The 21124-nt window shown below is 43.3% G+C and overlaps 2 protein-coding genes across 3 annotated transcripts in view; one reads left to right on the top strand and one right to left on the bottom strand.

The window, feature by feature from the left end:
* TIE1 (tyrosine kinase with immunoglobulin like and EGF like domains 1) overlaps positions 1 to 11868 on the bottom strand; it is a 45801-nt gene extending 33933 nt beyond the window's left edge. The window contains exons 1-3 of one of the 2 annotated variants that reach the window (XM_083445657.1): positions 11719 to 11868; positions 1871 to 2046; positions 1577 to 1680 (exon numbers count right to left, since the gene is read on the bottom strand). The gene's annotated coding sequence lies outside the window, so the exon portion shown is untranslated. The remainder of the gene's footprint in view (positions 1 to 1576; positions 1681 to 1870; positions 2047 to 11718) is intronic. The other variant, XM_083445659.1, reaches the window with a different exon arrangement.
* Positions 11793 to 19505, top strand: LOC310679914 (type III endosome membrane protein TEMP). The gene is made up of 5 exons (XM_083445862.1): positions 11793 to 11887; positions 12796 to 13303; positions 14783 to 14926; positions 16507 to 17371; positions 17742 to 19505. The coding sequence occupies exons 1-4, from the start codon at positions 11801 to 11803 to the stop codon at positions 16893 to 16895; spliced, it is 1128 nt and encodes a 375-aa protein (XP_083301988.1). The 5' UTR covers positions 11793 to 11800; the 3' UTR covers positions 16896 to 17371; positions 17742 to 19505.
* The last annotated feature ends 1619 nt before the right edge of the window (positions 19506 to 21124 follow it).

Raw genomic sequence — 21124 nt, 5'->3', positions numbered from 1 at the left:
CAAAAATGTGTGTTTTTAAAATAGAACTTTAAAAATTGGGCTCACAACCTTTTTTTTTTTGGAAAAAATAACTCCCACACCTACCACCCACCTCTTCCACTCACCACCCAGCTCTTCCTACGCCACTGGTAGCTAGGCGAGGCAGAGGGCACTGGGTGCCACACCGTGGGGCCTGCAGCGTGCGTGAGTCACACATCTCTCCTGAAGGGGAAGCAGTGGGCAGACTGCCTGCAAGCGCTGCGCTGCTTTTTCGAGTAGCACAGGGCTTGTGGCTGCCCACTGCACCCTACGGCTGAGGAGGAGGCTGCAGAGAGGCTCCAAGCAGCGCGCCCTGCCTTGGCTCGCCCCGCCCCCATGGGCAGCTTGTCCCACCCCTGGCTGCAGGATGCACGCGCCACACCGGGCACCCAAGTGGCTAGCTACGCCACTGCACCCCAGTGCATGATTACCTGGGGAATAAATACCATAGGGTTGTGGCAGTGGGCATAAACATGTAGCCTAAGTAGCATTTGAAAGTTAGAAGGTATTTAGTTAAAACAGAACCCCTTAGGTTCAAAGCAGGAGGACTGGGATTGAGGGTGTTTTCAGATGGGAAGTGTCAGTGAGATATTCCAAACAGGTTTCTGGCAACTGTTTTGTTTTTTGTTTTGACTCATTAGAATTTGTCTAGAAGGGGTAAATCCACATGAATTGGGGAAAGAAATCCAGGCTGGCATTTTGAGGCAAACAGTATGTGGATTCTTAGGATTGCTTCGGAAATTGTATATATTAGTCTAAACTTCATCCACAAATGTGTTTATTAGAATAAATTTGTTTAAAAGTGCTGGAAAACTTTTATAACTTTTTTTCATTGAAAATTGCAGTGGAAATGTGGAGTAGTGAATTTAAGACTGGAAAAATAGCAACTGAGAGAAACAAATTTGACATTCTTCATCCCAAGATGACACTGCAGAAAACTTGCATACATGAGGAGCACTGATCCCCCAAGAAGTCCCTGTCTGGAAGCACCTTCAACCTCTTAACAATTCAAGATGAGGTTTTTTAGAACAAAAAAGACAGTATAAACAGGAACTACGATAACTAATTTGTCTAAACTTGCTGATGTGATCAGAATAAGCACTCCTTCCCTGAAACAGAAAATGTCAACAGCACACAGGAAAAAACATCAGGAAATACAAAGAAACTGGATTGCAATGGATTTTTTTGCCCTTCCAAGTAGATGAGATGCTAAAGATAAGTAATTAATCTTAATGAGTAAGCAAGATTATTATGTTCGCAGAACTGGAGATCAATACAGAAAGCACACCAGATGAGGTGCAGGTTCATGTCAAATCTGATAGTATTTGGTGGATGATAAAAGAACCATGTTGTTTTTTTTTTAAAAAAAGCAGCAGCTTTAAATACCTCCAAACTGGAGAGAAAGGCACACGCACCATGTGTCATGGGTTGGCATTGTTGGGCACCTGAGAAGGTCTACACCCCAACAGGGAACCCACTGCCATCCCATGGAGACCCCTAGCTCTACTCCCCTTCCTCCTTCCTATTGCTGCTGCCTGTTCAATCTGCCTTCACTTACCTTCTTCCTATGTGTGTCTGTGTGGATTGGGTCCAATGGGAGAGAGCAAGTAAATGGATGGTGCCAACAGCATTAAGTAAGAGGTGGTCCTGTTACATTCCAGTCTAGGAAGATGTGAAAAAAATCAAATGTTTACTTTCTTACAAAACTATTCAAAAGTCTTAGAACACCTTCTCTACTACCCCCCCGAGTCCCCAAAGTTCTACCTGGTTTTCACTGAAAGGGGAAATAACATATTAACAAACATATTAACTAACAAATCTTAGATTAAGGTAACTCTCAATTTCAGATTACCTTTCACAGGCCCACTCAGGGAGGCGGTGCACTGAAGGCATCTTGCCTAAGGGAACCCCAAAACTTGGGGCCAGAGCTGCAAATACATTTAAATGAGTTCATTGCATTACTGTACACTGCAGAAGTTGGTGGACAGATTCCATCTGAAGCTTTTTCTGTGAGGGCATCTGGAGATGCTAAATACAAGCAACAGGAGATTTTGTTCAAGTCCAGGGTAATTGACAAATCAGTTGAAGATTAACAAATTCAAACATTATATATCCAAATTATTAAATAACTCAAATGTGAAATTCATCTTCCAACAAAAAGATGGGGCATGCCACTAAAATAGACATTCCTATAAGAGAAGAGGAAGGTGGTCAAACTACCACCAATGTTTTAAAAAGGGAAGAGGGGGAAGGACAGAAAATATTAAGCCTCTTAGCCCAACATTTGTTTTAGGTAAACTGGAATAAAGCACTGTTAGATCATTAAATATCTAGAAGAACAAATCATAGCGGATGAATTAAGAAAATCATAAATATGAGAAAAATGAAGACAATTGAAAATCCTTCTAAGAGCTCCTGCAGGCAATCTGTTTCTTAAGCATTTACCCTGAATTGATTGTGGGGTGTTTACACAACTTTTCAATGCATCTTCACATCACTGTCCTAGCCATAAAAATAATTTCTTTTTAAAAGCTGATTTGTTGTGCTAGGGCAACAGAGCATATTAAACCTAAATTTTCATGTATGCACATTTGATTTCATCCTGCAGAGTACTGCCAGTCTGGAGATGTTCTGAATGGCCACTTCCCTAGCAGGCAGGCAAAGCTATTCTTCCCCTCTCTCTCCTTGACACCTTATCTCTGATACTGAATTTAATTGTTTCTCTAGGTAAGGTGCCTTCAAATTAACCACCCATTTAGCTTATATAGTGACAGTTTTAGTTTGCCTCATTTATTTCCTGCCTTCAGGGGTGTTGGGGCTTTTTTTTGTAAATGGGACTTAATACGAATGTTCACTAACTGAGAAGTTATTTTATTTTCTGAGTAATATCTTATCTACAATATGTGAATAATCTGATTGGAGCTTCCCTCCTGGGTTAATATGGGCTTCGGGGTGGGAATTATTTTTGTCAGGACGGGGAAAGCACCCTTCCCTACTTTCTAATACTGTTCAGGGGTACGGGACCTCAGCAGGTATTTAAGCATGAAAAACTGTGCACAGTAATTGCTTTGACACAATTAACATCATGTGGAGTTCAGCCCTAAGTTTCCCTGAAATAGAAATGGGTATCAGAAGTGATACTTACACCACCCTCAGGCTTGGGGCCTGTCTTGCCCTCCCCAGACCACACCTCTCATCTGCTCTGCTTCATGCCCTCCTTGAGTGTTTCGCTTCCCTGCAATGTGCCCTTGAACTCTAATGTGTGTTTTGCATTTACACTTATGCGTAACCAACAGTACAGGAGAGGCTCAGGGTCATTTTTTTAATGTCATGTGCAAAAATGCTCAAAACAGTCAGCAGAACAGGCATCTGCTGGGTTAATCCCTTAATAAGCACCACTCATCTCTTTCCCTTTGGAGAACACTTCTGTGTAAACATAGGGGCAGCTGCCTTGAAAATATAGTTTTGAAAAACCTGCTTGCAGTCTGACAACAATAGCGGCAAAGGCAGGAACTGACCTCTCCTTGACCTAAGTCTAGATTAAGACACAGAAGGAATCTCAGGGTCTCTCTGGCAGAGTACACACATTTGCCTACGTATTTGAAGGCTAAACTCCAAGGAATAGATGAACAGGAATTGCTTCTCATCATCAAGAAGGCTGCTGCTATAATAACAAAGCAGAAACTGAAATATCTTGCTTGGCTGGTTATTATGAACTGTGTATAGTCACAAAAGCCACATAATGGAGAGGAACTACAAACGGTGCAGTGGGAAGGGAGGAGGGAGGCTTGTTGAAGCAGGCAGTTTTTGCATCTCTCCGGGTTGTAAAATTTTTAGCCATTCCCCACAAAGCCAGATTGATGGGTGCTTCCAGATAGGAGTTTATTGCGAGATTGGTGCTGAAATTGGCGTTGCTCATGTTTTCACACACACACACCCCTCCCAGAGCCACATACCATCCTCAAAATGCTAGCTTGTACTTTTAAAACCTTTGATCCAGATTTCTGTTTGCCATGGAAAACCCAATAAATAAAAATATCCCATTAAAATCTGCACTCACTGCCGCCGCCGCTGAATACCACCAGCACACTTTTTTGATGTGTGGCTTGTCACATGTGCAGTGACATTTTGATGGGTAGTCTCTATCCCCACACGCAGCGCCAGCTAGATCTGGGTGGCAGTGTGGAGCTGGCCTCCCTGCAGCAATGCCACTACCATACACTAGACAGGGGCGGTAGGTGGTGGTTGTGAGAGTGGGGGAGTGTTCCTATAGTGTGCCCATGCTGCTCTGAACTCAGCTCCACCCTACAACATCTTTCCAGCCCTGGTAAGTGGCAGTGATGCTGCTGCGAGAAGGCCACTGCTGAAGTCCAGGGCACCCTACCAGCACCCCCAACCACATTCCTACTTCAGTTTGCTCCTGAGCACACACTAGCCATTTCGTTTCTGGTGGCCCAGACAAAATGAGCATTTCCAGCAACTGCTGCATGCTGAAAGTACTCCTGAAATATAAACCTTGTTTGTAGGAGTTATCCCCATGCAGTACATGTGAGTGATTATATCATAGATTATAAGTGCAGTATATACACTGGTCTTTTCTTTTAAAACAAATTAATACAGAAATATTGCACAAAACATTTTCTTATTCATGTGCAAGCTTAAGTCAGGCAAATACCACTATGGTACAGGTATTAATAAAAAACAACAACACCCTGCCTCCATTCTGCCCATTGTGAAACATGATAACAAAGTTTGGTATAACTTTCTCTTGCGCTCTTCATACTTCCTGGGAATTATTTAAGGGTGTGTGTCTAAAGGTACAGGAATACCTTTGCGTGTGCCTAGAACAGAAGGCGGCAATGGAGGGCAGGGAAAACCCCTGGACACATTCCATCAGCCTTCACCCACTCGTGTGGATGGCAAGTGGTAGAATAGCAACCCACATCCATGACTGAAAAATGGGAATGGGTGGAAGCCAACATGCCAAATGTTCACATAAAAGAAATGAATGATACGTTTACAATATAATATGCAGGGAGTTGGAATAGATGACCCCTGGGGTTCCTTCCAACTATGCAATTCTATGATTCTAGAAGAACCCTTATAGGCCCAAACTATCACAGCTGCACTCTTTAATAGAGTGTTGGATACCGTCCAAGGCAGATCAAGTAGTCCAGTGTGGTTATGGATCCCTCCAGTGGTAGAAACTAAAAATGCTGAATGTATATAGTGTTTACATTTCTGGTCTTGTGTGTGCATATCAACATTTATGCTACAGATTTCACCATAGTTACTTCTCTCCAGGGAACCCTGTAAACTGATTCTATGAGACGACAATGTTAGATAAATCAGCTTTCTATGCACCACCCCTCACACTACAACTCCCTAGTTTATAACACTAGTAAACAGGTATGATATTATGATATGTGTATTGGCATTTTTTCTATTAAAAAACCCAAATTCATTTCCCCCACTTGAATGTTGGGATGTGGGTGCTTCCAGACAACCTGTTTATTGAGAATTAAGGTTGATTTGTTTCCAGGCAGATTAAATAACACTGGTTATTTAATGAGCATGCATGCTGCTTTGTTTGAGGGGAGGTTAGAAGATATTGTGTAAAAGCATGAGTTCTCCAGTGGGCTTCCTTATGTCACTTTATCACAAAAAGTCTGATTTTTTGGATAAGCAGATTTGTTGTGCAAGATCAACTTTAATTGTGCAACCTGATAAGTGATTGAATTCCTCCTGATAAAGCAACAAGTGAGCATGTTCCTACTCAACCAAATGTTCAACCTATTCAACCAAATGTTTGGAAGGTGAGGGAATTTCTACTGAGTGGGTCATTTATATTGCCGCTGTGCTCTGTGGTTCAAAGTCCCAGAGAATGATGTGAAGAGGTGGCAGCTTAGTCCACCAGGGCAAATGCGGCATGGCCCCAACAACCTCAGTCTGATCTTAGCCTTCCCTCGTCACCCAAGAGGTAGGGCATGAATTTTTATGAATTGAAAATACTTCTGTCCTGCCTTTTGATTGTAGTTTTCAAGATGGCTTACAAAAATTATTTGAAACAATTATCATATCATCGTAAATTAAAGGCCAGTATTAAATCCAGCAAAACACATCCATGAAATATGCACACACAAAACATAACTACAGCCCCAAATCAATCTAGAAAATTATTAATATTGTTAAATGTCCTGGGTGAATGACCTCCCCACAAACAAATCAGAACAAACACTCAATTAAGAGCAGAATCCTATAACCTCTACATCAGCTTTTGTGCAAGCAAATCAGGATGAATGCTCAATAATGAACAGATTATTTTTACCTAGTGCCTAAAGGACATCAAAGTGGTCATCAGTTAAGTAATGTGAAAAATAAATAATGCAGGAAATGCTTCATCTGTTGAATTTCTGCCACCTATGCAACAGCTAAAAGCATTGGAGCCCTGCCAGCAGCACAACTGACAACCCCAAGCTAAAAGGTAAAGGTAAAGGGACCCCTGACCATTAGGTCCAGTCGTGACCGACTCTGGGGTTGCGGCGCTCATCTTGCTTTATTGGCCAAGGGATCCGGCGTACAGCTTCCAGGTCATGTGGCCAGCATGACTAAGCCACTTCTGGCAAAGCAGAGCAGTGCACGGAAACGCCGTTTACCTTCCCGCCAGAGCGGTACCTATTTATCTACTTGCACTTGATGTGCTTTCGAACTGCTAGGTTGGCAGGACCCCAAGCTAAAAGGCTGCATCAAATAATCTTTGCTGAAAGACTGTAGGGGGTGTGTTTATACAAACAGAGAACAGGAACAGATCCTGGCAAAGGGAAGGCTGGTTTGCATTTGGGAGGAAGCAGAAAGATTGGGGCGGGGAGAATTTTCACCATATTTCCCTTTTCTAAGAAAGAGTCAGGTGAATCACAACCCTAATAGTTCTACATTATTGCTAAGAGGAAGTTAGGAGCTTGGCTGCCAGGTGGCTGCAAGAACATAAAGGGCGCTGACAGGTGCCATTGCCCTCTTCACTTCTTCCTGCTTCTGCTAAGGGCAGGAGAAACCTAATATTTTTCCTGTATCCTTTCCAAAGCAGCGGCCAGTCATTCCCACCAATTCTAATTCCTGGCAAACTGATTATATTCCTTGTTCTCCATCACATTTCGAGCTTGCTGTCCTGGGCTCCTTTGGGAGGAAGGGCAGGATAGAAATGTAAGAAAGAAAGAAAGAAAGAAAGAAAGAAAGAAAGAAAGAAAGAAAGCCTACCAGTCATACCTCTGGTTGCGTTCGCTTCATGTCGCGGACTTTCGGGTTGTGAACGCGGCAAACCCGGAAGTATACACTGCGCGCACACGCACAGAAGTGATCTGTCCACTTCGCACAGTGTGCAGAAGCGCTCTATCGCGCTTCTCACACGCGCAGTAGAGGCTCTCTATTTACAGACTTTTACTATTTATGATTGCGTTTGTAAGTAGAGGTACCACTGTATTCTAGTTGGTTTCAGTATGTGTCTTGTGTGTCGTTTGGGGGGGGGGTGATACCTCATCCTTCACCTCAGGCAGTAAAATATCTTGGGCCAGCCCTGAAGTGGGGTGTCCACAATGAAGTGATTTCAAAAACACCAAACATACCCAAATCATGTGGCGTGTCTTAATACCTTCGTTTTCGAACAGTTTAGTTCTTAACGTTTTGGCTCCTGAACGCCCCAAACCCGGAAGTGAGTGTTCCAGTTTGTGAACTATTTTTTCGAAGCTGAACATCCGAAGGGGCTTCCGATTGGCTGCAGGAACTTCAATCAATCAGAAGCCGTGCTTTGGTTTCCGAATGTTTTGGAAGTCAAACGGACTTTCGGAATGGATTCTGTTCGACTTCCAAGCTAGGACTGTACTTAGAAACAACCAGGGCTGCTCATACTTTGTTTTGATGAAGTCCCCTGCAGATTATTCTTTGTCACTCTCCAGCCTGATTTTTAGTCTCATTTCTGGTGTGTGGTTTAAATTAATAATAAACAATTTCTGTTAATTCCCAGAAACACAGTGACAGAAAAATTCAATAACCAACTTGAATGTCATGATTTTGTGGGGCTTTTTTCTTTTTTAAAAATAAAATACATTAAAAATGTAAAAAAAAGAAGAAGAAAGAAACAACCCTCCATTTTGTACTGGAGGTTCTTTTCCGGGAACTATAGAACAGGCTGCTTCTGCCACTGGCCTGGCAAAATACTAAAGATAAAAACATGGAAAGCAGTTATACAATAAGGGACAACAGGGTAGTTTTAACAGAACCAGAGAACACTCACAGTAAATTGTACTATTGTTAATTAAGGGAACCCGTTTCCTCTCAGACAGCTGGAGAAGCCACCACATCCCTAGACCAGGGGATCCAGCCACAATGTAATTCCCCACCCATTCCTAATGACACTCTGTGGTTAGCTATTTTGTGAGTGCTCTGTGAACCCTTACAGAGCACACTTCACCCTTGGGAACCACTCCAGTCCAATTCCAATTGGGCAAAAGGTGTGAGAGGAATTAAGGGAATGTGCTTCTTGCAACCAGCCTGGGCGGCTCATTTTTCCCTCAAATCCCCACAGCATATAAGACAGGGTGGAGTGTGTTTTATGCTTCCCTTCTTCCACAAAAGTTGGCTCTCCTTTGCACACAGTTTCCTGTTCTCTGCCAGACGGCAGCAGCTTCCTCTACAGCTGGTCTAAAATGGTAGCACCAAAGCAGAAAGCAGGAGCGGGCTATGGGGTGGGGAGAGGAAAGGTTCAACAAAAAAGTCAAATGCTTGGGTGAACTGTACTTTCCCACCCATATGGCTGTGTTAACACAAACTAGTATAGATGGAACACAGTTGGATGTACACAAAGAAAAAGCACAATACCTTCAGGGTGGAATTCTGCTTGCAGATCACTGTGAAATAGCAACATTTGTTTGTAGTGTTAACCCTGCCTGCCGGAAAACCTCCATGGTGTTCAATGGACAGGGCACCTATTTGATATTTTATTATAAGCAGGAACAACCTAGGAGACCCTCCACAAGATGTGCAATCTGAATCACACAAGTACAACACCTTAAAAGACATAGGAAGCTTCCAAATACAGAGTCCAGAATATTGATCCATCTGTCTCAGTATTGCCTCTACTGATTGGCAGTAGCTTTCCAGGGTTTCAGGCAATGCGTCTTTGCCAGCCCTACATGCTTGGGATTGCATCTGAGGCATTCTGCATGCAAAACATACAATCCACCACTGAGCTATAGCCCTTCCAGGAATACTGGCCTCTTCCACACAGAAATACCCTTTGTATATCCTTCAGGATTAATGTGTCATTCAGAATTAATGCAGACATCCATGTAAACAGTCGTACAAGTTTGCACATGACCTTTATGACTTTGTTTCTTGATCTGTGGGCAAACAGTGCCTACTGGGCACCTCCGTTCCTCCTGTCCTAGGACCAGAGCCTTATTTTGGATCCTACCATGTCCCAAAGACAAGAGGTGCCGATTCCAGTTAATATGTAACTGGCTTCCTTTACCTTTTACCTTTTTCACATTCAGCCTCCATTTTCTTCAGCACCTGCCACTCCCACAGTACACAGACCCAGGAAGAGAGAGAGAGCACACACGCAAACTGGCACGATTCCTGAGGTAAATTATTTTTCTGCCTGCAGGGAGTATTTGGGGAAGAGTGAGAACCTGGCAAAGGGAGTAAACATTTTAAATTGCAGTAACTCTCCCTCATGGCAGACTCCCTGTGCTGTTTTGGTGTGGGGGTTTTTGCCTGACTCCGGCAGTGCCAAATTGTCTGTGTGGAGGCAGGGGTGAAGTCGCCTTGGGCGTGGTTCAGAATTCAAAAGCCAGTCTTCCTCCTTTTTTAGCACAAGCTAAGCAATAATATGCTTCTGAGATTTTGTATGCCTTGGATGCAACAGTGTGAACAACTGCTGTTCTTGCCGTGTGTAAATGCAGCCTGCAGAATGAGTGCAGGAATCTAGTCCTGAAAGTTTGGCTGTCTTACAAAGGGCACCTATTACAATCGGCACAACTGCTGTATCTGTCTAGGCTCTTCTCTTCATTCATTATGATTCCTTTGCTAGTCTTTGAGCTCAGATGCTTGCCATCTGTTCTGTTTCTGTACACTACTTGATTTCCCCGTTTCCTGTTCAGGTCTCTGGCACTTGGCCATTCTCCGTTCCAACCTCAATGTGATCTTTCAATGTTCTACTATTCTTTTTAAGGGCAGAGGGTGCCTCCAGGCTGTTAGTATTTTGCAGGAGGTATTGAAGTGCATTCTCAGACTTTAGGGTCTTGTGCACATTTGAGTATTATTTAGCTGTTCGCTTGCTTACAGCCCTGCCCAGTTGGAATTAGACTGGAGTGGTTCACACCTGCACATATTTGAATTTGTGTATCAGGAGTAATTTCAGCCTTTCCCTTTCATACCCTTTTGTGTGCGTCCCTGCCTTCTAATTTGTTGATTCCATTATATGCCGATTAAGTATTAACAGGGCACGCACACAGATAATTTTCTGTGCAATTTGTGGTTTTGAAAAATTTCCCTGCCCAAGTAGTGTGCAGAGACACACAGTCAGGCAATTGACATGTCCCTGAGCTGTGGCTATGCTCCTGAGGCGCTCTTATTAGCTTGCTGGGAAAGAAATGAAAAAAATTTTAAATTCTCAGTGCACTTTTCAGATTGCTGCCAAATACATCTGGTGTAGAATTTTTAAATGTAGTCTGTTTGTGCAGTTTTGTGGTTTGTGCAAATCTGGGGGACCAAAAGGGGCGAAAATAATCCATTCAGGAGTGCACTGGAAATAGTTATGAGGACAGCTGGGAAAGAAATGTACGTACTGAGGAAGTAGTAGGCATGGACAGACGAGCAACAGGAAGTGACAACTGACTCACTCACTCCCCAAACACGGAAAAATACTTTATGTGACCCCAAGTGAATTCTCCCTATATTGAGTAAACCTGGATTTACTACTGGGGGTGGTGGGGCTGCGTCAAGTTGTGTGTTGTAAGGTCATACACAAATTAAATGGGAATGCAAAAGGCTGCAAACACACAGTAAGCTCCAGCATGCACAAGCTGTTTGTGCAATTAAAGTGGATTAAAGTGCTCTGTTGCCCTTGTGCAACAAATCCACTTTAAAAAACAACAGACCTCTTGAAATTTGAAAAGTGATGAGGACATGATTAGAAAAGAGTGGGATAAACAATTGATTAACAAGATGTGCGAACATCTCACAAGCAAATCAAGATGAATGCTCATTGTCATATAACCACTCAATAACAAGTCAGAATGAATGCTCAACAAAGACTAGACTACCGTGTAAGCTTTGTGCAAGCAAATCAGAGTGAATCTTGAACAAACACTTTATCTGGAGGAACTCAAAGCTCATGGTTTTTAGATCTTTTATTCATTTTGTACTTCTTCCTTCAGTTTTCCTCTCCAAGCTGATGTCTTGGCTTTAACTAAGATTCTAATCCGCTAGAATGGACTCCTGATACCAAATTAGTTTCTGAAGGCCAGATATTGCAAAGTCCACCCATACGGTTCATGTGTGTGCATTTCCCCACGTTAACTGCAATACAAAGGAATCTGCATTCACAGCCATGGAGTTGAAAGGCACCAGCATTTCTTAATCATAGGGAAGCACCCTGAAAATTGCTGTGCCATACCCATCGTACCCACATCACCCGCTTCTTACCATGGAGCCGGTCTCCAGGATTCTTGTGTCACCAACTGTGCCATGGCATTCCTCCCTTTCTTTTACAGCTTCCTGCAGCAAAATGAAAGATGCCTGGTATTTCTGGGTCTCCAGCATGCTCTGGGCATGGCCTGTGGCATCAGGACATCCCTGCAATATTGACAAGCAGGTAAGCAAGATATACATCTGTATATAGTGAAGAATAATCTGAAAATTCTGCATCCTGGAAGATCTTGATCAGTTTATCTGATTAAAGGTTGGCTGTATGGCATAATCTCCAGATTTTTCAGTTCCACTTACCACTTTTTAAAAATAGTTATGCATTCTAATTACATTCACAATTAAAGCATACACTATTGTACAGAGGCTAATTCTTCCAATGGTTGTTATTTATATACGAGAATGAACACTGTCATGAACTGTGTCCTGTAGCCTGATCCAAGGCTCAGAAGTCAGTGAAAGTGAACTTACTTCCAAGTATGTTTGCACAGGATTGCAATCCTAGTGAAATAACTACTCCAGACATAGCCTGGATTTAACTAAACTGGATCAATATGTGATTTAGCTATTCAGCTTTATCAACACAAATCCCCATACTGATCCCTGCTACTCTAAAGGGCAGATTGGGGAGATTAACAAGGTCAACAGGAGTGCAGCCTAAGCGAAGGGTTGGTATGCATAATCTCTGCGTAATTGATTTTGCCAGTACTCCTTTATGCATTTCAAGTATGTCACTAACATATGTGCGGGAAATGTCAGCTTGCTTCAGCTTTACAGCACTCTAGTTCAAATTTAACACTTAAAAAAAAAAAACTTACATGAGATGTTGCAACTTGCAAAACATGGTTATTTGCTAACAGTAGCATGCAAAAGCAGCCTTAAATTTGAGCATCTATATACTTGGCAGTCAGTCCCAACCACTTTTAATTGAGGTGAAGGCAAGCTACAGAAGCTTTTCTGTCGCCCAGTGGCTAAATGATTCTGCTAGGGAAAGATCTCAACCCAAACTAAATAATTGATTTGAATGATGATGCTTGAATGTCTTGAGGTTTTATGCAGTCATATTATTTTTCACAGGGATGGGCAGCCTGCAGTGGAAAGAGCCTTCTCCATGCTCCAAAATCTCTTCCCAGACATATCACCAACCTGGACCTGTCTTTTAACTCGTTGATAATGCCCAGACATGGAACATTTCTGAGAAGCTTCCCTTCTCTGCATTCCCTAAACCTCTCCAGCAATACCATTCCTACTCTCTATCCTGGCCTCTTTGGTAACCTGGGTGCTCTCCACCTCTTGGATTTAAGCAGTTGCAGCATTTCCAACATGCACTCAAAGAGCTTCCTGGGCTTGAAAAACCTTCACATACTGCTCCTGAAAAACAATAAACTTCAGTATCTGGAACCCTCTGTGTTTCCGGTCTCTGGAAACCTCGTCCATCTGGACCTGCAGGACAACGAGCTGTTATATTCAGCTGAACTTGCTCGGTTACTTGTGCAAAGAATCCACCATGTTGAGCTTCAGGGGAATCCCTGGGTGTACAGTGCCTCCATCACCCCTTCCCAACAGGGACTACAACAAACAGAAGGTGAGTCAAGCAATGGGAAGTGGGTTGTCGAGGGGACAGTACTCAGAAACACGGAGCTCCCGTTACTCAATGTTCAAACCAAAACAAAAAAAATCAGCAGGTTGAATCCAACTAGAAAGCACTGTGGTTCTCTGGGTATGATAGAAGTTTATAAAAGGGCTAGTTAAAAGAAAAGCAACCCTTCTACTAAGGAAACTGGCAGAGCAGTGGCCTGTCCTCTTCAACCAGGCCACTCGCTTGCCCATATGCAATTCTATACTGTATGCCCCTGCTTGAGGCGTATAATGGGAAAACATGCACAGTCTCTGATAATTGGTTTCTAAATAATAATAATTTATTATTTATACCCCGCCCATCTGGTTGAGTTTCCCCAGCTACTCTGGGCGGCTCCCAATCAAGTGTTAAAAACAATACAGCATTAAATATTAAAAACTTCCCTAACCAGGCCTGCCTTCAGATGTCTTTTAAAGATAGGATAGCTGCTTATTTCCTTCACATCTGAAGGGAGGGTGTTCCACAGGGTGGGCACCACTATCGAGAAGGCCCTCTGTCTGGCTCCCTGTAACCTCACTTCTCGCAATGACGGAACCGCCAGAAGGCCCTCAGCACTGGATCTCAGTGTCCGGGCTGAATGATGGGGGAGGAGAAGCTCCTTCAGGTATACAGGACCGAGGTCATTTAGGGCTTTAAAGGTCAGCACCAACACTTTGAATTGTGCAGATCTCTTAGGACAGGTGTTATGTGCTCCCAGTCACCAGTCTAGCTGCCGCATTCTGGAGTAATTGGAGTTTCCGGGTCATCTTCAAAGGTAGCCCCACGTAGAACGCATTGCTGTAGTCCAAGCAGGAGATAACTAGAGCATGCACCACTCTGGCGAGACAGTCTGCGGGCAGGTAGGGTCTTAGCCTGCATACCAGGTGGAGCTGGTAGACAGCCGCCCTGGACACAGAATTAACCTGCATCTCCATGGACAGCTGTGAGTCCAAAATGACTCCCAGGCTGCGCACCTGGTCCCCCAGGGGCACAGTTACCCCATTCAGGACCAGGGAATCCCCCACACCTGCCCGCCCCGTCCCCCAAAAACAGTACTTCTGTCTTGTCAGGATTCAACCTCAATAATAAGATTAAATACTCCTGTAAAAAAAAGAGGATACAAAAAAGAACCAATGGAGGGCAGGTTTTCAGTGTGTCACTGACTACACCCAATAAGATGTGTTCATGACAAGCTCTGTGCACAACTGCAGTATTTCTGCTTATATTGAGGGAATAGAGGCTTCGTATCTGACAGAATGAAGACTGAGGAATAATCCCAGGAAACCAAGTCGATTTAGGCAGTCTCAAACCGGGAGGTGGGCAAAAGGTTTTGCCTCTCATAAAACCACCTAAGATTTGTATTATCTCAATGGAATGAACCTAGGATGGAAAATAAACTGTAATCTCTCAGTGTGAATGGACACTAACAGCTTTTGTGTCCTCTAGCTGAGCTGATCCATGATTCACGCCTAGAGCTCCAGACTAAAGAGATTAGAACTCTGGACTATCAGGACCAGGGACACAGAAGAAAAGTGAGGGCCCCTCCGGATGAACATTCAACTACCGGTAACCTGACATCTAAAAATTACAGTAAGTGAAGCAAGACAGGCCACCTCCAGAGTGTCACCATTTTCAGGTGGGACTGAATAACATACCAGCAGATTCAGGTTTTAATTGATGTAACCCACCCTGGAATCTTAGGTTGGGAGATCTTGAACAACAAATGTGCTTCCCCCAAATACTGGACTTTTGTGGTTAGGAAAGTGATGGGAAAATGCACAGGAAAGCATGGCATAACACAGGCTTCCTCAACCTCGGCCCTCCAGATGTTTTGGGCCTACAACTCCCTGGCTAGCAGGACCAGTGGTCAGGGATGATGGGAATTGTTGTCTCAAAACACCTGGAGGGCCGAGGTTGAGGAAGCCTGGCATAACACTTCCTTGACCTAACAACATATAACCTCCTTGCAAACAAAACTCTATGAGTGTTCAAGAAATAGCCAATGTCATCTAACCTCTCAGCAACCTTGGGGCAAACAAATCACGACAAATGCTCAATAAACTGGGGGTCCTTCTGATGAGCTATAACACCCATTTTATAATTTTTGCATTTGATATTTTTTCTCCACCGAATCCCAGAACTATCACTCGCTGGTGTTCCCCTAGGAGAGCCTTCTGTGAGAATGAATTAGAGTCGCAGTCACCAGTGCAAACAGCATGTGTTAGGGAGGCCAATTCCTGCTCGTTTTTTGCTGATCCAGGCATACTGAGATGATTTGGCAGGGCTGAGAGATATCCCATTCTTATTAAAGCCATAAAGGGTAACTCTAAACCCTGGTAATGAAAAATGTTTTTAATGACATGCTTCTTTCTGTGTTTCCTGCTTACCAGCATTGTTGCTCACAACAGTGCTATAGGAAAGCAGGAAATCCTTCCTGATGGTGGTGGTGCTTGCAACAGTCATTTACAAATGAGATAATTAGCTGATTCAAGCTACCAGCTTCCACACAGTTATGAGAAGCTTGCAATGATGATCCCAAGGCAGGCAAAAAACTTCAAATCAACCCAACCCTAAAAGAGCCAAATCTCTATGAATGCCTTGATCCACAAATGAACAAGGTAGAATTTTAGGCTTTGTTTTGCTCTAGATTAGTTAGCTGGGGCTGGATCTGCAGATTACTCTAAGCAAACTTTCTTCCAGTCACATTGTGCTGTGTTTTATGCCACTATTGTATTAAGCCAATATTAGATAACCTTGTAGAAGGGAAGGATCAGGCACGGAAGGTCAGTGACAGGCTCCACTGTAGTCCCTGACTCAGTGAATGAAATGCTTGCTATACTACTCTGTGTTGACATCAATAACTTCCATTTTCAGCTTGATATGCTTAGCCCAGGAATGGGTGCCATTTGCCAGGGAGAGTGGCTCATATCTCCAATGACCTCTGTCACTGTACTCTTTTCATCAAAGAAAGGACATAGAACTATGGTTTCCCCCTGTTCATACCTATTAAGAAAAAAGACAGAGGTGTGCCATGCAATTCAATGCATGCTTACTCACAGGATTTATTCCTGAGTAAGTTTTTACATAGGTTTGTAGTCAAATATATTTCATGAATGAGAACATGGGTAGTGAGTATTTTAATTATACACCAGCTTTCCCTTCCTTTGCAGCCTCTACTACCACACTTCCCCCTGGAAAAGTTGCTCATAGCTGGCCATACTTCGCTGCATTTGTGCTTTCGGCTATCGCCATCTCCATTGTGATTGCGTTGGTTGCTAAATGCAAATTGTTGCAGAGGAACCGTGCCAGCTACAACCATCAACGGCTGCCTGATTCCCGCTCCATTGGAAGCAGCCATGCTGAGGAAGCTGACATGGATGTGGCCTATGGGAGGAACCAAGGGATCCCTAGAGTAGCTGGGTGTCCTGCAGAGGATGATGATGGTTTCATTGAAGATAACTACATTGAACCCAATCAAGGCTTGCAGGAAGAAGAGGAGGAGGAGGAGGAGGTGGCAGAGGAGAAAGAGAATGAATTGGAACCCCATTTCAAACTTTGAGAGGATATCAGGAACCAAGCACCAATTTTTCATATTCTCCAATACCTTATCACCCCATTTTCTAGGAGCTTCCAGCTCTCTTACTTGTTACTATCTGTAACAAGCTTCTCTTACTTGTTACAGATTCTCCTACCTGCTCTTTGGCTTCAGACCAATATCTGATCTACAACCCTTAGCTTCTTGCCAACAACTATATTTCCCCCCGTTTTCTGTACACTGAACTGCAGTAGCTTCTCAATACATTTCATTTGTGTAATTTGAGGTTATCCATGGATTACCTCCCACATTATTGTGTACTAGACTGCAGGTTTAGGCTATTGAAAGACAGGCAGAATTTTAATGAACCCGGCCCACTGCGGAAGCAGTTTTTAAGTGTAAAAAACCCCAAATTATGTGGTGTTGTTCTTTAAAGTTCTAGCATAGACTTGATCAGATAAATATTCAAGGTACATGAGGAAAAGCTGCATGTAGTAGAGGTGGGGGGACGTGGGTGGCGCTGTGGGTAAAAGCCTCAGCGCCTAGGGCTTGCCGATCGAAAGGTCGGCGGTTCGAATCCCCGCAGCGGGGTGCGCTCCCGTTGTCCCAGCGCCTGCCAACCTAGCAGTTCGAAAGCACTCCCAGGTGCAAGTAGATAAATAGGGACCGCTTACTAGCGGGAAGGTAAACGGCATTCCCGTGTGCGGCTCTGGCTCGCCAGAGCAGCGATGTCACGCTGGCCACGTGACCCGGAAGTGTCTCCGGACAGCGCTGGCCCCCGGCCTCTTAAGTGAGATGGGCGCACAACCCTAGAGTCTGTCAAGACTGGCCCGTACGGGCAGGGGTACCTTTACCTTTACCTTAGTAGAGGTGGGGAGAATGGTGAAGAGCAGCTTTTCCCAAACTGATGCCCTCTAGATATTGTTGGACAACTCCTATTGTACCCAAGCTAGTGAAGAGGAAGAGCTGCACTGATCCACAGAAAGAAGCCAGACTAAAAAGTAAAAAGTCCAGACTAGCACCCATCATTACAATGTTTATGCATGGCCTCTCTCTAAAACCAGTGTCAAGTTTCTTAATTTTGTAGTGGTTCCAACATATTTCAAGATGGAGTGGAAATTGTGAGAAGAGCCTTGCTGTGAGATTTTTGGAAGATATGTTGCCAACATGTGGAAGAGAGATGTGCCTAAACAAAGAAGTTATTCTAAGAATAATACAGGAATGTGCTAGGAGGGACACTTGGTTCATTCACATCTCGTTTGTGGCCAACATTTTTTGAGTGTTGCCTGTGATAAGTGAAAAGTGCACGTAAAGTGCTGCAGGCAAGCGGCTCTAGGATGCAGCTCTTGCAAACTTTGTAGGAATTAGTTCAAAACAGAAGCAGATTTACAAGGAGCATTGCAGCATCTCACTTTCTGCTGCCACTGGCATCACTCACACCAGCAACACTGCTTGGACTGAGGCAGAGGTGTGTTTTGCTATCTAGGTTTTGTTCCATACCCTGGGCTGCACATTGTACAACCAGTGTATATAATTCCCTTATACAATCTCTTTTATGTGTGTATCAAATGATATTTATGCTTCCAGGTAAGCCGTCCACTCTGTGCTTGGTATAATTGAATTGAGAACTGCCCATTGCAGTGGCTTTAGAAATGTAGCAGCAATCCTTCCTCTTACTAATTTCTCATTATTCTTCCTTCTGATTGTAGTTTTCTTCAACTACCAGTTGACCACTGGTAGTTTCATCAAGTGTTCAGCTTTAGAACCTCTCCTGTTTGATGCAAGATGTTCAGATGACAGTACATCATAGGCCCTTCAGATTATGTGGGCATGTACACCTCTTCCCTGAAGCTGTGCAGCTTTTGGCCAGTACTGAAACCACAATGGTTTCACTACTGGAGAGTCTCCTGTTTCTCATTTCTGCTATCCTTTTCTGGGGATGACAGCAAGGTTGCTTCCATTGCAGCCAAGAGTTTCTCCCTCCTCCTATGAGAGGGCTTTGTAGCAGGATCAAGCAAAGGAAACAATGGCACATGTTGTAGAATCAGGTATAGCCTCATTAACTCCAAATCCTATGTTAGTACAATACAAAAAATCTTGCCCCATTTGCTGTTTCAATTCCTTCCGATATGGCAATGTCAACCCAGTGTTGTTTTGGGTGAACTGAATAAGGCTTTGGGATCAGAGAAGGCGATATGTTTCCCAGTATGCAAACATCACCTTTATTACAGTAACTGTATCAATAAGAAATTGCTCATTTAAGTGATATGAAAGTATTTCTAGGATGAAATACAGGGGAGACTTGAATGGAAATTATCTCCACCAGAATCTGTGCAGTGGTGTGGCTGTTTCATAATTAAATACACTCCAGTGTTTTTAAGCAAATGATAATATTGTGAATTTAACCCTGAAAATGGGATCATTTGGGTGTTTATTCTCAAGGTTTATAAGATTGTACAGTGTTTTCCCTTTAGCCAAACAAAACACTGAGCTGCACCTTCTCTTTACTTCTCTACAGCAAGCGGATTCTGTGCAAATACCAAGACTCCACATTATGCCTTAATCGGATATTTCAGCTAGTCATGCAGTATTGCCAGAATTATTCATAGCAATAAATGACACTCCTCATTTTTAGCTGTTTTCTCCCTGTTTGCTCAGACTTCTGTCCCTCACTGTAGAGTTATGGTTCAGTTTTGCAGCATCACATCAGAAGATGAAGAGGTGCTGGAAGCAACCAGCTTGTGTTCAATACAAAAACTGGGATATAAACAAAACAAGGCCTGCAGAAGACATCTATAGCAAAATACACAGGCTTCACCCAAAGAAGTCATGAGCTGCAGCTACTTCCATTCCCTGTAAATGTCTACTTCCATCAAGGAAGCAGAAATCTAAGTGACGGACATCATGATTCTCCAGCAAGAAATTGTCCATGTGCAGACAAGCGCAGTAGAACCATGCAAGACTTAATTTAAACATCTAAATAAAGTGGGCTGGGTTAGAGGCTTCCTTTTGCTGCAGGATATCTATAAAAATACATGTGAAGCTTTTTTAAAAAAACTTGAGTCAAAGTAACCCAATTCCATCTAGTTTGACTGGAGCAAATGCATTATCAAAAGAAAGTCAAAAGAGGTAGGACCAATCAAGACATTTTGTTGCCTGAAGCAAAAGACAAGACAGTGGTTCCCCGTTGTTATTTTCAGGTGGGATTAAATCACCTAATGAGAAATTCAGGTTGCACAATTATAGTTGATTAGAAGCTCTTGCACAACAATCATACTTCCTCCAAAGAGTGGACTTTTTGTGGTAAGGAAAGTGATGGGAAAATGCATTGGAAGGTTTGGAGTAATGCTTTGAAATAACATCATCTTACCTCCTTGCAAACAAACCAGGATGAATGCTCAATAAATAGACATCCTTACTCCACCACTGGTGATGGGACAGCATCCTCCACCACACCTGAGGGCAGCAGGCTAGCTTAGAGGGCACAGGTCATCAGATGGCCACATGACACACACAGCTATTCTCTTAACAGCTTGGTGCCACTACTCCCTGGAAACTGCTGAATGGTGTAGCACCCTCACTCAACCTAATGATAGTAGGCTCTGAAAAAAGGGACACAGATTTGTATATACTAATGTATACTAAGAGGCACACATGAAGAAATTGCTACTATAAATGAAAATAAAATATATCTCACCACTGTGGTGTAAAGTCTGATCGCGTGATCAAGCTTGCCAAGCTTGTATTTACTACTTATGGGCAACTGCCAAGTTCCCTGTTCTCCCTTCTTATATTCTTTATATTTAAAAGGCTTGGACTGAAACACACGGGCCTCTTTTAAAAGACTGTAAAGCCAGATGTATGGTCAGCATACGCCCACTCCATTTTTCTGATAATAGCTATCAGCTGAATCCCGAATAGGGCTGGGTGAAACTGCTCCTAAAACTTTGAAGAACCACGAGCCGCCAATGAAAAAAACCCAAAATAGGCACTGAATTAGGTGGACCAAAGGTCTGGTTTTGTACACGGCAGCTTCCTATGTTTCTACTTGTTACCGAACTTTGCCGAAATAAATTTGCTAGTCTTTAAAATGCCGGGACACTAGCAGAGCGAACTCCCCCTCCACGCGCCCGGGAGGCGTGACTGCTCGCAGCCAGTCGCGCTGATTCAACAGTGCAAAATGGAGCCTCTTAACTCAAACAGGAAACCAGAGAGGAGGCGGCTCTGCTACTAAGATGAGCGAGGTAGAGCGC

Source organism: Podarcis tiliguerta, assembly GCF_965153285.1.
Source record: "Podarcis tiliguerta genome assembly, chromosome: 6".
In the NCBI taxonomy this organism is placed as follows: Eukaryota; Metazoa; Chordata; class Lepidosauria; order Squamata; family Lacertidae; genus Podarcis; species Podarcis tiliguerta.
The sequence above is the reverse complement of the archived record's forward strand: the minus strand, read 5'-3'. Positions and strand labels throughout refer to the sequence as shown.